General features: G+C 39.7%; 1 protein-coding gene across 2 annotated transcripts; it reads left to right on the top strand.

Moving 5' to 3' along the window:
• The first annotated feature begins 676 nt into the window (after positions 1 to 676).
• wdr3 (WD repeat domain 3) lies at positions 677 to 12,357 on the top strand. Of its 2 annotated transcripts, none has more exons than XM_079562504.1 (27): positions 677 to 721; positions 1,474 to 1,676; positions 1,757 to 1,966; positions 2,105 to 2,220; positions 2,675 to 2,753; positions 3,560 to 3,655; positions 3,988 to 4,086; positions 4,554 to 4,655; positions 4,749 to 4,849; positions 4,937 to 5,038; positions 5,166 to 5,396; positions 5,474 to 5,567; positions 5,654 to 5,755; positions 5,819 to 5,901; positions 5,996 to 6,134; positions 6,231 to 6,287; positions 6,365 to 6,465; positions 6,550 to 6,661; positions 6,729 to 6,863; positions 6,930 to 6,980; positions 7,145 to 7,210; positions 9,999 to 10,091; positions 10,159 to 10,209; positions 10,289 to 10,332; positions 10,419 to 10,547; positions 10,627 to 10,720; positions 11,747 to 12,357. In XM_079562504.1, exons 2-27 carry the CDS (start codon positions 1,503 to 1,505, stop codon positions 11,900 to 11,902), a joined length of 2,817 nt encoding a protein of 938 aa, XP_079418630.1. In that variant the 5' UTR covers positions 677 to 721; positions 1,474 to 1,502; the 3' UTR covers positions 11,903 to 12,357. The 2 variants fall into 2 exon arrangements, with proteins under 2 accessions (XP_079418630.1, XP_079418631.1); XM_079562505.1 differs by having other exon boundaries at positions 1,481 to 1,676.
• The last annotated feature ends 4,821 nt before the right edge of the window (positions 12,358 to 17,178 follow it).

A 17,178-nucleotide genomic window follows, 5' to 3' on the forward strand; every position in this document is an offset into this window, starting at 1 on the left:
AGTTGACTCCTGCCGAGTCAAGCTGCAGCAGCAAAGAGTGACGACTTTCAAAATAAAATCCCGGCTTATCATGTGTTATTTTGCAGAAAGCAGAATGTGGTTCGTATCTACGATGTGCTCGATACTTTTGAATACATATCAGTCTATGAAAAATCATTGCAGTGCCAAAATTGATATTGTACTCACACTGTTAGAAGTTTAGAGAAGATTATTTTTGTTTTGATATGCAGCTCAATTTCCTCTAAGTTTGCACTGACAGTACTTTGACGCACCTTTCCTGAATCAAGTCAGCTGACCAAAACACTTCCGCAGTTTCCCCACAACAAATCAGCACAAATACTTTATCAAAAACTGACATTAGTACACACTGTAATTCTTAAATCTAAATGTCATCAACAAATACATACGATAAAAAGTTCCTGTTGTCACTTTTTGGGAGACGGTGGAGTCAAACTGTTGGTCTTGTTTCTCTGGCGACTAGACAAAAGCAGTTGAAAAGTTGCTCTAATAAAACAATTATTAAAATCCCTAACAAGAGGTAATATTTTAGGATACATTTCAGCTAAATAATTACAATAATAATACACATTTTCATGACTCGTTTGACGCTTTGACATAATGAAACATTATGGATCGATCATGCTCAGTAGTTGATTGGCTAGGTCTGGAAGCTTGCACTGGAACCATAACACACGACTAGGCTAGCCGCTTCATCAAAAAGGTAAAATATCATGGGGGAACGAGTACATTATGCTAGTTATTACTTCAAAACACGAACATTAAACCTGTGAGTAATGTATTTTAGTATTAGGTGTATGGTAGATTCATTACAAGAGTGTTTTAAGGCGTAAAATCTTTAACACGTGCGTCCTGAGGTAGCGCTGTGTCCGCTCGATATGTTGTTAAATTGCAAACTGGAGGGGCGGTGTTAGGCTCAAGTCTATGAAAAGCGAATGTAACTCCGTACCTTCGGGTTACCTATTATGTATAAACAGTCAAACACTAATAGCCTGCTGCTAGCTTCAAACATGCTCAGTGTTTTCTATGAAACATCGAAATAAATATATAAGAAAAATGTGGAAACAAAACATGAATGCCTTGCATACAGATTAGAAAGAAGTCTCAACACACGTAGTAGTAGTAGTAGTAGTAGTAGTAGTAGTAGTAGTAGTAGTAGTAGTAGTAGTAGTAGTAGTAGTAGTAGTAGTAGTAGTAGCAGCTGTTGTAGTTGTAATAGTTGTAATAGTTGTAGTAGTAATGGTAGTGTTGCAGTCCTTCTTTTTGGCAATGCACCAACCATCTATAATGTAAAAAAAGAAACATTATTTGATGATCACAATAAGTGAGTGGTGTTGACAGTATTTCAAAAGGTAGCACATTTCTGCAGTCAAACAAGCACACAAACAAAAACATACTTACACAATGCATACAGCTTTCTATGTGTCTGCTTTAATGTCATTGTGTTTTGAATAGGTTGCAGTGTGTTCCTGTCACAGTTGGTCATGGGTTTGACCAAACAGTACCTGCGTTATGCGCCCAGTGCTGTGTTTGGAGTGATCGGCAGTCAGAAGGCAAATATTGCATATGTGACTCTACGTGGAGGAGAGAAGGGACGGTATGTCGCTGTGGCTGCATGCGAACAAGTTTTCATTTGGGATGCCCGAAAAGGGGAAAAGGTAGGACTGATTCTGATGTGATTCTGTATAAACTCAGAAAAGGTGATTTACTCCAAGTATTTTTGTGTTTGTACGTCTAGGTCCTGATTTTGCAGGGCCAGAAACATGAAGTCACTTTCCTCTGCCCATCCCCTGATGGTGTCCACATCGCCGTGGGATACGAGGATGGGGCTGTGAGGATTTTCAGTTTGTTAAACGGAGAGAGTAATGTCTCTTTCAATGGACACAAGTCGGCCGTCACTGTCATTCATTATGATTCTCTGGGAGCACGGCTAGTCACAGGATCCAAGGTGAGTGTCTAACATTATAACATTAACACAACACAATTAATAATGTCCAGAGTTGTTTAAACATTATGATAATGAACAAATGCCTTTACCTTGTTGTTTATTACTTTTTAAAACAGTTTTTTTTGGCTCTTCATGCAGGACACCGATATCATTGTTTGGGACATTATCAACGAGTCTGGCTTATACAGACTGAAAGGCCACAAAGATGTCATTACTCAGGCCTTGTTACTCAAGAAGAACCTCCTGGTCACTAGGTAACTTTGTAATGACAAGTGTTTGATATGTTGCTGTAAAATAACAGAGTGGTATATCGCAGGCATATTTTGTGGGCGGCATGGTGGCTCAGCAGTTAGTGCTTGTGCTTTACAGCTAGAAGGTCCCGGGTTTAATACGCAGGCTGGACGGAGCCTTTCTGTGTGGTATTTAATTTGCATGTTCTCACCGTGTCTGCGTAAGTTTTCCTCCGGGTACCCCGGTTTCCCCTACCTCTGCAAACATGCACTGTGGAGCGTGAACCTTCTTGACTTTTGTAGATGGGTACCCAAGCGCCATGTGGCTTCCCTCTAGAGGACAAATGTTTCTACAGTGTTCAATAAATAGTGGAGTGAGAGTGTGGTACAAAGGATGAAAAATAGCCAATAGCTGCACTGTCCTGATCAAAATAAACTATAAAGAGTTGATTTGGTTTTATTTGTGATACTTTTGCAGCTCTAAAGACAGCTTTGTGAAGTGGTGGGACTTGGATACTCAACATTGCTTTAAAACCATGGTTGGCCATCGCAGTGAGGTAAGCAACTTTTTAAAATATCACTGGGAAGATTTAAAGCAAAACATTTCCAAGTTATTTTGTGTATGTGAAGGAAATACATTTTGAGCCAGGTTTTTCCGTCTTGTACCTTTCCAAGTGTATTATTTCTTTATATGTGTATTGAATGTTGTTGTAGTTGGCTAACTTAAGTCCTGGAAAGTAATCGGATTGCCTCATATCTTCTGTTGACTTTATCTAACAGAGACATTATTCTTTGAACTTTGTTTGGTTCAATGATTAAATCACTCACTTACGCTTCTCAGTAACGTCTCCTCAGGCATTGTTGAAAGATCGGGCATCATCAAATCAAATCACTATAACTCAAATCAAACTTTATTTATAAAGTGATTTTCATACAACATGTAACACAAAATACTTTATGGATTAAAATCACCTCAACCCCCGCATATACAGTAAATGATAATGAACACACACACGCTCAAAACCCCCACCCCTCACTCATGTACAGACAACCGCAGATAAAAAAAAATAGATGGGCTAAAATAGGGGGCATGACCAAATCTTTTATTTTTAGCTACTCGTTTCTAGTTTTTGTCTCAATTTCTTGTTCTGACTGTCCTAACAATCATCAGTCAACCTAAAATTAAAGTAAAAAAACAAACAACGCTTTTGTCAAGATTGGAATCAGACATTGATACTATACAGTGGGGAAAAAAGTATTTGGCCAAAATCCAATAGAATGTCTGTGTGAAACTGACCAAATACTTTTTTTCCCCACTTTTTTTGTATGTTACTACTTGAACATGTTAACCTTTTTATTATAGGTGTGGAGCATGGTGATGCTGAATCAGGAGAGCCGACTGTTGACAGGTTCAGCTGACAGTGAACTACGAGCCTGGGACATCAACTACCTGCAGGAGGTGGGGGCTCAGGGTCACTTTTTTTATTTTGCATTTTTCATTTTGGTCAACAAGCATTTACCGAAATGACATCCAGTGACATGTCATGTAAAAATGTTTATCATCTGTGTGGTATCAGTAAATGATGGCTCCATGTAATTGATTACCCTAATCCGTTAACGATTTCATAAGCACCGGCCAAGTTCAAGTTTTGACAGAAAATCAGCTTTTTCTAAGAAAGCACAAACTAGTTATTAAGCAAACCCTGTTTGTCATTTGCAATTTCTGCGAATGTTTGATGTAATCTAATTAAAAGCATATAATGGATTTGTTTGATTCATTGTGACCCTCAGGAAAGAGCAGAAGGAGAGCCAGATGTGAAGAAAGGAAAAAGTCTGCTGGAGGAGGAGGATGAAGACCCTGAGGGAGAGCTGGACGAGAATCCAGAAGAGGTAATAGAAATTAATGTTTACACAAAGGATAAATGGATGCATAGATAGATATATGTAGTCCTTATGTTTGACACATTTTATTACATTTCTTAATGCTTTATTAAATGTGGTCAAAATGCACTGTCAGAACTGTCATCTTTTAACGGGGTTTAATGATTTAAAAAACACCATTAGGGCGTCAAATGGTAGAGTAGTCCATTGACCGAGAAGTTAGTGGTTCAAATCCCGGCTCTCGCAGGTGCAGATTGTTGTTGTGTTCTTAGGCCAGACTCTTTACCCCCTCTGTGTGTGAGTAAGTGAATGGTGCTGATCAGAGATGGCACAGATTGGAGTGAATGAATATTGACTACAGTGAAACTTGTCAGAACAACCTTGTTATTATTGCAGTTTGCTCTGTGTACAAAATCATAATGGGAGTTCCCAGTTGAAAGTCCTCTGCATTAAACTTCAGCTGAACTTTCTTACAGCGCATTTTAAGTTGCAAGAAGGCAGGCTCCATCCTGAGAGAGGCCAGGGACCGCGTTGTGTCAATGGCTGCCGACAAAAAAGCCAGAGTCATCGCCTGCCATGTGAGTTTATCGTTGCTCATCCTTATGTGCAGCACTTATAAGATCTGCTGCACATGATAGCTTTGTATTTTATGTTTTTAATTGTATTTCCAGGGCAATGATGCAGTCCTGGAGATCTTCACTGTGCTCTCAAAAGATGAAATAGAGAAAAAAATGTCAAAGAAGCTGAAAAAGGCCAAAAAGAAGGCAGCCAAGTATGTAAAATGTTGATTCAATTATTTACAACAATCCAGTGTTTATAATGAGCATTTATAATGTTGTTGTGGCGCCCTCTGCTGTAGGTCGCAGGAGGATGCAGCTGAAGAAGCAGAACCAGTGGTGGAGCAAACACTAAAGGATGAAATTATTAGATTCACAAACATCAAAGCATCTTCAAAAATCAGGTCAGTGTCAAAATCGTATTATATGTTTCATCAAATAGTCTCAAAATAATCATTATGTAATTTATCACCATTCACATTTCACAGCTTCTATGAAAGTTTTTTTCTGCCTTTGTGTCTGATGTTGCAGATGGGTGGACTGCCTTTCATGTGCCGGCTGTGAGCTGAAGGTGGCGCTGCTGCTACAGAACAACACAGTCGAGACATACAGTCTGAGGACCACAGAGAAAATCCCCACAGCCAATAAGACGGCTCGGCTCACTCTGGGCGGCCACCGCACTGATGTCCGGACTCTGGCCTTTAGCTCTGATAACCTCGCTGTCCTGTCTGCGTCTGGGGATACTGTCAAAGTGTGGAACAGGTGAGGGAAAAAGTCAGAAATTTCCCCCCCTAGAAATGTGTCATTTTAAAGTCTTATATGAACGATGTGCTTTTTAGGTCGACTCTGCAGGTGATTCGGACTATGGCCTGTGAATATGCTCTATGTTCCATGTTTGTGCCTGGAGACAGACAGATTATACTAGGGACTAAGGTATATACTATTCATTCAAGTCAGTTCCCCACTATTTCTATGTCCTTATGTATTCATGTTGAACTGACAAATCCTTGTAATGACAGAGTGGGAAGCTGCAGATCTTTGAGTTGGCTTCAGGAAGCCTTCTTGAGACTGTAGATGCCCATGATGGTGCCCTGTGGTCGATTTGCCTCGCCCCAGATCAGGTAAAAATATTTGCAATGCACTGAATATTGTGGAATATAAAAGCTAATTGGAATTATTTATAGCGAGGAATTGTCACTGGTGGAGCAGACAAGACGGTAAAATTCTGGGACTTCGAACTGATCAAGGACCAGGGGACAACACAGAAGTAAGTTTTGAAAAGTTACGCTAATTTGAAATCATGTTTTTGTGTTTGCTTGTCATGTTATTGTCTCTTACCTACCGTTTTTGCTGTTTTACAGGAGGTTGACATTGAAACACTCCCGCACTCTGCAGCTGGAGGAGGATGTGCTGTGTGTAAAGCTTTCCCCAGACCACAGACTTTTAGCTGTTTCTCTTTTAGACTGCACCGTCAAGGTCTTCTACACAGACTCGCTGAAGGTGCCTAGAGATATGTTTACTTTATGTGTATCAAGAAGTTGACAAGTTTTGATCAAAAACATGCTCACCTTGAAAATGACCTGTCTGTCTTTTCAGTTCTTCCTCTCTCTTTATGGGCACAAGCTTCCTGTTTTGTGTCTGGATATTTCCCATGTGAGTACTGAAGTCAAAGCAATAAACTGATTTGTATGGCATTTTTCTAAACGATCACCCTGTGGTTGTTGTTGCAGGACAGTACACTCATTGCCACAGGCTCGGCTGATAGGAATGTCAAGATCTGGGGTCTAGACTTCGGAGACTGTCACCGCTCCATGTTTGCTCATGACGACAAGTAACATTGGACTACCTTATTTGAAATTGGAGAGCGTGCCTTTAATTCTCACTAATTTAAATCTGATTCTTTCTATTTCCACAGTGTGATGTTCCTCCAGTTTGTCCCCAAGACCCATCTCTTCTTCACTGCGGGAAAGGACAAGAAAATCAAACAATGGGATGCAGACAAATTCGAGCACATTCAGACATTGGAGGTATTAATGTGTATTTTCATCCACAATCTCACATGTATCTATAATGTGATGTTTTTCTCGGTCATAGGGCCACCACAGAGAGGTGTGGTGTCTGGCCATCAGCCCAAGTGGTGACCACATTGTGTCGTCCTCTCACGACAAGTCCCTGCGGCTCTGGGAGAGAACGAGAGAGCCTATTATACTGGATGAGGAGAGAGAGATGGTATGTACTCATTAAAGAGATTATACAATGTTATTGACTAATATTAATGATGGTTTTGTTGTGAAGGAGCGAGAGGCAGAGATGGAGGAGAACATGGCTAAAGAGGATGTTCCTGTGGTAAGAGCGATTACTCACTCATATTTCAAATGTTTTCTAAGATACACACATGCACAGTAAAAAATATGGTTTTACTACTTTGTAAGATGCAATCTACATGGATGGTTGGATGTTGTCAGTAATGTGTTGTGTGTGTTGTAAATATATTATATGGGGGTTTACAGGTACCAGGAGAGACACAAGGAGAAGCAGCACCAGCTGGAAAGAAGACAGTAGAGACGGTCAAAGCTGTGAGTGTTTTCACACAAATCACTGTTTATTTTGTCATTTGTTTCATCCTCTTAATGGTTTGCTAAATCAAAAGTACTATCTGGAATGATATTTTTTTCCAATAAAAACTACCGGCAAATGAAAAAAGAAGTTGAGATCCAAGCACCCGATGACAACCTGAGGTCAAAGGTCGCAGTTTGATCCCGGACTGTGTGGACTTAACTTGTACTCCATAGATTCTTTTGTAGGTTTTGTCTAGGTACTTCGGTTTCTTCCGTGACTAAAATATGTACAATAGTGTCTCCTCTTGGGTAAGGGCACTCATGAAAAAGTGGGGAGCTCTGGAATCTCAGTGGGACGTGTCTGGTTAGATAACGACCAAAGAATGAGCCACAAGTTGGACAATTTGTACATCCCAGGAACAAATGTGGTCATTTACGAAACGTCCTCTGAAGCGACATAATATTAATCATTAAACGTAACAATGTCTACAATGGAATGTCTCTGTTTAAAGAAATGTCTAAATTTGCATGACATTCAGTAGACTTGAAATGAAAAAAATATTTATCTTAACTAAAAATACAGGGTTTCCCAAAATTAAGGCCAATAAATGTCGTTAAAGGGGGGGTATTATGCAAAATCGACTTTTTCAAGCTTTACATCATGTTATTAAGTCATTCCCTCATTAAAACCATGCCTGAAGTGTTGCCTTGGCACATTCACGTATTTTCGAGTAATCTGTAGAAACTCTGATGGCGGCCATTTTAGGGATAAAACTATGGATAAAACGCCTGATTCCTTCAGGAAACGCCCTCGACCTCCAGGATACGCCTCCGACCTTTCGTCACCAGCCGAGTAACCAACCACTGCTCCTCAGCAGAACCCCCTCCCCGCAGTGTCTAGCCCTAAGATGTAAACAGAGTCATCATGGAGGATTAGCTTCATGTGTTGTGAACCGGAGCCACAGCAGACTTTTACAAAGACACACATCAGTGTTTCTGTTACCGAAACACCCAGGATTCAAACCGGTGACAAGAACACTTATTTCAGTGTATGGTTCTGCGCTGGGCCTTGATGATGCACAGAGCCTCCGGTGAAAGCTAATGCTAAGCTAAACCTCGAGTCATCACGTGAAAACGAGAAATATGCACACATAAAGTCAATAAAACCACCACACACATAAAGAACCGTTTAACAATGATCACAGACGGAGGCAGGCTTGTTGATTTGGAAGTTTATTGCTCACATTTCATCTACAATGGGTCATAGCCGAGTGGTTTTCTCCCGGAGCTAACAAGCTAGCCGCGACAAGCTAACGGGAAAATTCACTGAATACAAGCAGCATATTATGCATTGAAAACATCACTAAAACAGGCAACTGCTTGAAGCAGCCTTTATGATGACCACACACGGAGCCTGGCTTGTTGATTTTGTAGTTTATTGCTCACATTTCATCTACAGTGAGTCGTAGCCGAGTGGTTTTCTCCCGGAGCTAACAAGCTAGCCGCAATAAGCTAACGGGAAAATTCACTGAATACAAGCAGCATATTATGCATTGAAAACGTCACTAAAACAGGCAACTGCTTGAAGCAGCCTTTATGATGATCACACACGGAGCCTGGCTTGTTGATTTTGTAGTTTATTGCTCACATTTCATCTACAGTGAGTCGTAGCCGAGTGGTTTTCTCCCAGAGCTAAGGCACTATTAGCCGCGACAAGCTAACAACCGTCACCTTCACAACATTCATTGAAAACAGGCAGCATATTATGCACAAATAACGTCAATAAAGCAGGCAACTACTCGAAGCAGCCTTTACGATGATCACACAATGAGCCTGGCTTTACACATTTGTGGTTTATTACAGACTTTTCATCAACAATGAGCTGTAGTCGATTATAACAAGCTAACGGGTAACCTCGAAAAACCATTGTCCACCTGCACAGATAATGTCCGTCTTTTGAATCTTATGGGCTCCTGCAGATCCTGGTGTCGTCCATGGGGGTATAGTTAGAGATCCATAGGGCATGGCAGATGCAAAGAGAGAGCCTCCAAACAGCAGTTATTTTTCAGGCAAGAGCCCCGTCCAAGCGTCCGGTGTGGAAGGTTCGTCTCCAAATAATATCCTGTGTGGCCATTGTTCACAAAGTGATAAACAGTAGCTCCTTTCCAACAATAAAAATTAAAATGCACCGATCGTAGTTTCAATACTGTTGAGACAACGAGCGCAGTGTTGTTGTGATGCCACAGACAGCGTGTGGAGGGGGCGTGTCGGAAAGGGTCAGAGGTTCTTAAAGAGACAGGGGCCTATTTCAAGTCATTTGCTACCGCCATTTTGAAAGAGCAATTTTATACAAGGCAGTTATTCTAATTTACTGCATTGACAGACCAACAGAAGGTTTCGTCATCATTGTAGTGTGCTATAGACTGGTGCTATGTGGCTGAAAAAAGCATAATACCCCCTCTTTAAATTGGATTCAAACTGGCTTCAAATCTAAATTTCTGTAACAATAACAAGGTTGTTTGACTAATTTTGCTGCAGAAGCTCATCAGAAATACAGAAATGATGGTCCAAACACATTTGGCTGCAGTTTGTAGCATTAACAATAAAATACCTTTAAAAATCATCTAACTGGACTTGCTGCTGCCTATAAACCATGAAATAGAATGACATTTTTAACAAAAGCCTCAAACTAAATGTAAGTTTGATGTACAACATGGTCAGGTAAGATGTAGTTCAAAGAAGGCACCAAACGCGCAGGAATGTGTTGAAATGCCATGTATAATTGTGTAATTTCAAATGTGTGCAGGCTGAAAGAATTATGGAGGCTTTGGAGCTTTACAGGGAAGAATTAAAGAAGATGGAGGAGCACAAGTACGCCTGTAAACATGCTGGCAAAGAGGTAAAGTGTGGGACTGAAATGCACGTAGAGCTGCTTATGCATTGCTTTTATAAATGTGTTTTTGCAGCTTCCTCCACCGAAACCCAACATGATCCTTGTGGCATTTGGAAACATTTCTGTAAGTGCAAATAACTGAACGCTTCATAACAAATATTTCAAGTTTCCTTTATCCTGATACTTTACTGTGTCAATTACAGCCAGCCCAGTATGTGTTAGAAGTCATAAAGAAAGTCAGATCCAGGTAATATAGCAAATCTTGATGCAAGTTTTGGTCTTGCATAATCATTTAACTGCACATTAACCTTTCTTTCTCTGATATTTCTTCAGTGAGCTGGAGGTGTCTCTGCTCGTGCTGCCGTTCCCGTATGTCTCAGATCTACTGACGCTGTGTAATGGTTATATCAAGCAGGGCCTAGATGTGGAGCTGGTCTGTCGCTGCCTTTTCTTCCTTCTTAAGTAAGTGTTCTTGCTAAAAGTTGAGTTCAGATATATCTCGAGACACGATTTGCTAACGTAAATGTCTTTTCTTTTGTAGAATCCATTTTGGGCAAATCTCCAGCAACCAGATGCTGCTGTCTGTCATTGATGAGTTACGGACCAATACCCTTTCCAAAGTCCAGGAAATTCGGGTAAGCAAGTTGAACGAAATAATGTGTGGCATTGTTTAACTGAAATTAAATCAACTGTCTACAAAAAGTGAGACAAAAGTGCTATGTGTTGATAACATGAAGGTCCTTTTGAAGCCTACATACAGCTGATTGATTTAAGATAAATACTTGATCTTGCAGATGAAGTAAATGTGAATGTTAGTGGGGACCAAAGGAGAGAAAACCGTGTGTTTTGCTTTATATTACTTTATTCTATATATTTACTATACATTGGGCAGCACGGTAGTTTAGCGGTTAGTGCTTGTGCTTCACAGCTAGAAGGTCTCGGGTTCCAATCCCACCTGGAGGGGCCTTTCTGTGTGGAGTTTCCATGTTCTCCCCATGTCTGCTTCGGTTTTCTCCGGGTATCACGGTTTCCCCTACCACTATGAACATGTACAATAGGTTTCCCTCTGGGGCCAGGACTCCCCTGTGAAAGAGATTGTTAATCTCAGTGGGACTTTCCCGGTTAAATATACAGTAGGTCAAATAAAAAATGTAGTATTATTAAGTAATTAAGCATTAATAAGCGTTAGTAATCTGTTTAGGGTCACGGGTTAGGGTTGTGGTCAGGATTAGGATTAGGATAGGCCATCAATAAGTATCTTGTTAATGGTCTAATTCTATGGTAAAAGATGGATAATAAGCAACATATTAATATCTTTACAATTATTACTTATGACCTATTAATTACTAATGCTTATTTATACCTTATTAATACTTAACAAGCTCCCCTTAATAAAAAGCGTTACCAAAAAAAGGAACCAAATCTTGTAAAATTCATTTGGAGAACCACATAACATTTTGGAGGTACAATATAGTAAGTTAACAACACTGCCTATAGGTATAATAAGTACTTTATATTTTACAATGAAATAAAAGCTATTAAATAGAATTAATCAGCTTTGTGGCCCATTAGAAAGAATTTGACAGATTATGCATTTGTATTTGATTTTCCCGTTTTCATTTGTTGTGTAATAAAGTCTAATTTATTCAAATCCATTACAGGACATGATGGGCTTCAACCACGCCGCGCTCCTGTTTCTTCAGAGAGAGATCGAGAGTAAGGAGGATGTGATGTTTTTCGCTGACGCCACCGGTCGCCTCCAGGACAAGAAGAAGAGGCGGAGAAAGAGGGAAAGAGCTATCCTTACAATAGCTTGAGTTAAAACTGGACTTTTCAACTTTAATTCCTGGAGGTCGTGCCTTGGCGGATTTTTGTAAGCTTTGACATCGCTGTTATTCACGCTTCATTTCTCAAATAAACTGCGCCAGATTTTTCACACAGTTCTTCAACTTTTATTTGAACCTCTGAAAACAAATAAATCTCCACTGCCGGGCTCTCCAAAGCAGTCCCCCAGCCGAAAAACTGCACCTCTCGTAAAATGCATCCACATATATTGAGTTAAACATAGTCACATATCACGTAAAAGTCACTACACGTTCCCCCGCTATGATCATTTCACGGGGAGGACAAGTGTGATTTAGGACTGCTTTTCTGCTATAGGCCTAAAGGGAACAGATCGGGCATAAAGCCAGCTATAGCTAAAGATAGTTATGGGGGTGCAGACTTGGCAGGGACCACCAAAGCTCTGCACCACCTGGCAAACCCGCCACTAATGTCAGGATGATGCAATTTGACTTTTTAACATTTGTAACTTGGTCATTATTTACACAAGAAGAGAAGTATTAGTATATAAGTATACAATGCCCCAAACAGAATACTCACCCTGCGTTGTTGGTGACCATTGAGAGCTGCCACATTCGTTGACAGTCGAAGGCATGCATTTTCCACCAGTGTGTTTATTTCCTGACCGAAAGGTGGTGAGCAAGTATGTAGTGAACCCTTTAAAACACCTCAAGTCCTCTGTTCCTGTTTTAATCTCGCGAGCAAAAAACAAATTAACTGTATATTTACAAGGCTGTTAAAAACAACTGCCAGCAGCACTTTACAAGACCAGATTCCTTCGCAGGGCTGTAAATGTCACACCTACCAAAATTAAAAATTCTTACCGCCAGAGCCAGGCTGCACTCACAGCACAGGCTGCTTATGTGTTTAAACAAGCTGCAGTTTACCGGAATGGACACCAAAGACGTGTAACTTCAACACAAAAGTCAGTGTAACATTATAAATATATACTCACCACTTAAAGCTCATATGACATACATATTGACATATTTCTTTCACTCATCTGTGGAGGATTATATTATTATATTTTTGCTCAATTGTGTATTTTACAGCCATAATGCTAGAGAACACTAGATGGCAGTCTTGTGTTTTCACAAGGCCCACTCCAACAGAGCAGTGTTTCTCATATTCTCAGTATTACAGTCTGCTGCTGCTGCCACCTGCTGCAGCTCAGCCCGTAATGGCTGAGACGCAGTGTTGTGATGGCTGCGCTCCAGAAGACTGGCATACTGAGAGCGGGCAGTAATCTCACACTAATATCACACATGGCATCAGCGGCACTTTTAGTGCTGATCGGCATTGAGCCAGAGCCCACATTTTCCTACAGCTGCAGCGAGCTGGATGAAAGCCCTACTCCAGAAGAAAAATGCTCCCGAGGGTCAAGTTCTTCTGTACAACCAGTGAGACATGAACAACATTAATGTTATATACTGAAATGTAATTAATTCATTTCATTTGTATATTTTATCTGTCAAAGCTTTGCCGTTATATTTGTTTTTATCATCATTTTATCACTTCTCACTGAACCACATTTCTTCAAGCATTCTGAACAGTCATATTTGTCCAGACAGGTGTTTATATTGTTTGACCTTTAGTAAATAATCATAATTCTGTGTATTTACATTGCACATATGCTGCACAGTGTTGAAACTGACCACTTTGTTTAGCACTTGTACAGTAACTACAGTTACAGTATAATGACTTACTGCCCCTCATGGCTTCTTGCTGCGGGGATCTTTCTGTGAACAGATGTGCCTCTCCCACAGTGTGTTATTTCACAGCCAGTATTTGCGTTAGGTTTTGATGGACAGGAGATAATGTTGCTGTATGTGGTCAGCGCTGCTATAGTCTGTCATCATATGGGCTGCATGACATTATATACAGCAGGCCGCTGCTCGGAGCTGTTGACTTGATTTGGAGGTGTCTATGGCCTCTGAATGTGATCTGGGCTATAAATGAGTATGACCCATGCTTGAGATAGACATCCCTGCAGTGACAGGCTTCTGTTACAGCTGCAGCCTCGCTCTGCTGACCGCTCCACAGCCAGGTTAGAAGGTTAGGCCCGCTAAATATAAATGAAATTAACCAAAAGGTTTTTCTGTTATAAAGTCAAAGATAAATGTGTAGCCACAAAAGTCTTTTATCTTCTTTGCCTTTTTTTGTTTACAGTTTCTGAAGCCCAAGAACTACTTTATGGTTTAGGTACGGCAATGGAAGCAATGTCAATGAATTCTAACCAATAGGCAAAAATAATTCCTGTGTATTCCAAAGACTTTTCCTCAATATCCTCAAAAATGGTTGAGTAATGTGAACGATACCACTGATAATAATAAAGATGCATAGATAAAAATACTGCATTAGTAATAAAGGTTTGTTAAAAATATGTCTCACAGTTAGGCCAATTTGTGAGCTTTATTTTTTTATTTGCAATGAGGCAAATGTCAAAGAGAGAATTAACAGTTGTTTGACAAATACTGTGCTGCAAAAATGCAAACCAAAAAGCATCAAACATAGAAAAGCGCAGCATGTAGTGGTATTTCAGGTGAGGGCCAGATTTTGTCATTCCAAATTGTTTTTGTCTAATAGCCGACTCCTGACTGGACCGTTACCCACTTGTAGGCTGAGATATGAGCTGACAGATCGGCCTAAATGGTAACAGTTTTTGCCCCAGCAGCAGGAGCGGGCGGGACGTCCAGCCAGGCGCGTGACTGATGAGGTGAGAGAGCAGGTGGGAGAGGCCAAAGCCCCAGACTGACTTGAGTGACTGTTAACCTGAGCAACAGCAGCTAAATTACAACTGTGACTTTTCCAGCCTTGTCCACCTCGTAAATGTGTTTGTTTGTTTTGGTTTCTTTTATTTATTGAGAGTAATAGATTTTTTTTTTTTTTTTTTATGTTTTTTCCACACACATCTCCGTTTACAAAGCACCAACATGAGCTGCATTAAATTGTATGATAAAAAAAAGACATTGCTGCATTTTGATTGACTGCATTGAAGGGCCTTGTAAAACTTGCGGCATTGGGGCTAATGTAGTTAAGCTCAGCCAGTGAAACTATTGTTGCAAGTTTTTATTTACTGACAGATAGCAAATAGCTTTGAGAAAATGCAATTTGGGATTATGAATTATTTGTGTATTTATGTATGTCTATGTTAAGACCACTAGGAACAATGCAGCTTTTCTACAGCTTTGAAAATGTTTGTATCTGTGTCATTTTAGGTTCGAATTTTGTCAAAGTTGTTGCTGCAAAAGCTGAAGAAGGGTCTACATCGCGCCTATCATCACGGCGGATGAAAATCCTGTTTTAATAACCAGATCTGCACGCGTGACGACGGTGGAGGAAACCAGTTTTCCTGCTTCCTCTGCACCAAGGTCAGGTCTCTGTGGGCAGCAAGGAAGCCACACACATTCAATCAAAAACAGTCTGTATAAAAAGACCCGCGTTTTTACCCGTAGTCTGATGTCATATCTTTAACCGCATTTGAAGGGGTTTCCAAATAATTATTGTTTGTTCTTAGATTATTAATTCCCAAACATCATCAATAAGACATTTTTTTAATTTATATTTTTAATACTTGTGAGTGTGTGTGTTATGTTTTTTTACTCTATTTATCCACATCTGTGACCAGCAAAGTTTACCATGGCTTCTAATCCCTTTATTGTGATGAAAATGTAAGAGTGGTTGATAGGATTTTGCTTTACATTGCAGTAAAAGCATAGCAATAGGATGGAAATGACAGTGTCTAAACATAACACACTCCTGTCATTCTACTTATTTTATGGGAATAATCATAACCCTAAATATGAACATGGTCAGTATTTTCAGCAATGTCCTTTCTTGTCCCTTATTGCCCTGCGAACACTATTCTTTTATTACCGGGTTTCTGCAGAACTGTGAACAAGAAGTTTTAGTTTATTATTTTGAATACAACCCCCGATCTGCTGCTGTTGTTCTTCTGTACGTTCATTAATGTTACACCATTACCAGATAGGGCCACATCTCCAGTCAGAAAGAGTTTGTAAATTCATATTGCATTGGTTCTAGTTGGATTCTGTTGTGAGAAATAAAAACTGTTGGAGTTTGATTTAAACGATGCAGAGTTAAAATAAAAGTTACAATATATGTCCAATAATAAGTTGGTTCTTGGTCACAGTTACTGTACTAGCGTGATTTATGAGCTGAACGCCAACCCACAATCCTCCTGACAGACATGCAATTTCCTGTGTGAGAAAGGCTAACTTCATCCGTACATGAGGCACAGGACAGAAACTTGTGTATTTGTGGGTAACAGTGGAGCGTGCGGCCGCTGACACGGTTTCATATTTTCCAATGAAAACCTGGACCTATTGACTTTTACATCATTTTTTTTTTTTTTGTGGGAATCCATAAACATTGAGGGCGATGTTTGCTCGTTTGTGTAAAACCTCAAATCCAGACGTGCACATTGTCAATATACAAAACCACAATTACCCATAAATCACAGAAAATTAATAAAAACCTTTCCTGAGAAATAATATTTGTTAACCGTGGTTGACTGTTTGATTTGATAAATCAACATGAGATTCAATATTTATTTTATTTGTTTGCATAAAAGTTGACTAAATTTAAGGAGCTGATGTTGCCACAATCATGGACTGTGTGTGTTCATTCTAGCAGGTTTTTATTTTTTTTTATTTTTTTTTTACTCAAGGCTAATTTATATTCGTAATGAAATCATTTTATCTGTATCTTACTTGATCCCTTGAAGAAGCTCAAACCATCCATTGACATACTGTATTCACTAGGGCTAAATTGACCTCTCTATTTGTCCCCACTCATGTCTAATCCTATTAATTTTCTGTGAAGATCTTAAATCCAGAGTCTCCATTTTGTGTTTGGTTTCTCTTTGGAACAATCTGAACCATTGCATTGACACAGGAAGCAAACCTGGTCTGAAGGATGTGTAAAGTGTGGTTTGTGCACAAGGTTCGGCACATTACAATGTTACATGTTAATTCTTCAGCAGCATAATGTCGATGTAGGCTGGGGAAAAAAGTACATAATCCTTCATCAACATGGACACAAATAGGTTAAATAAAAAGACAATGATGAATGATATAGATATGTATTTGATTATGAAGCCAAAAGCATACAACTTATATATTTGTTGGTTTTGACCATCTTAAAGTTTCTGTTTATGATTAGTTTGAATGTAGTTTACCTTTATTTTATATGACATGTTTGTGTAAGATTCACTGACATTTTCAGTATT

This window comes from Gobius niger (assembly GCF_951799975.1).
Source record: "Gobius niger genome assembly, chromosome: 9".
Classification (NCBI taxonomy): Eukaryota; Metazoa; Chordata; class Actinopteri; order Gobiiformes; family Gobiidae; genus Gobius; species Gobius niger.

Bases quoted from the DNA above. Each gene is read 5' to 3' on its own strand.
- wdr3 (XM_079562504.1), top strand. From the start codon at position 1,503: ATGGGTTTGACCAAACAGTACCTGCGTTATGCGCCCAGTGCTGTGTTT. The intron at 1,677-1,756 runs GTAGGACTGATT...TTGTACGTCTAG, and splicing joins ATGCCCGAAAAGGGGAAAAG to GTCCTGATTTTGCAGGGCCA. The intron at 6,135-6,230 runs GTGCCTAGAGAT...CTGTCTTTTCAG, and splicing joins TCTACACAGACTCGCTGAAG to TTCTTCCTCTCTCTTTATGG.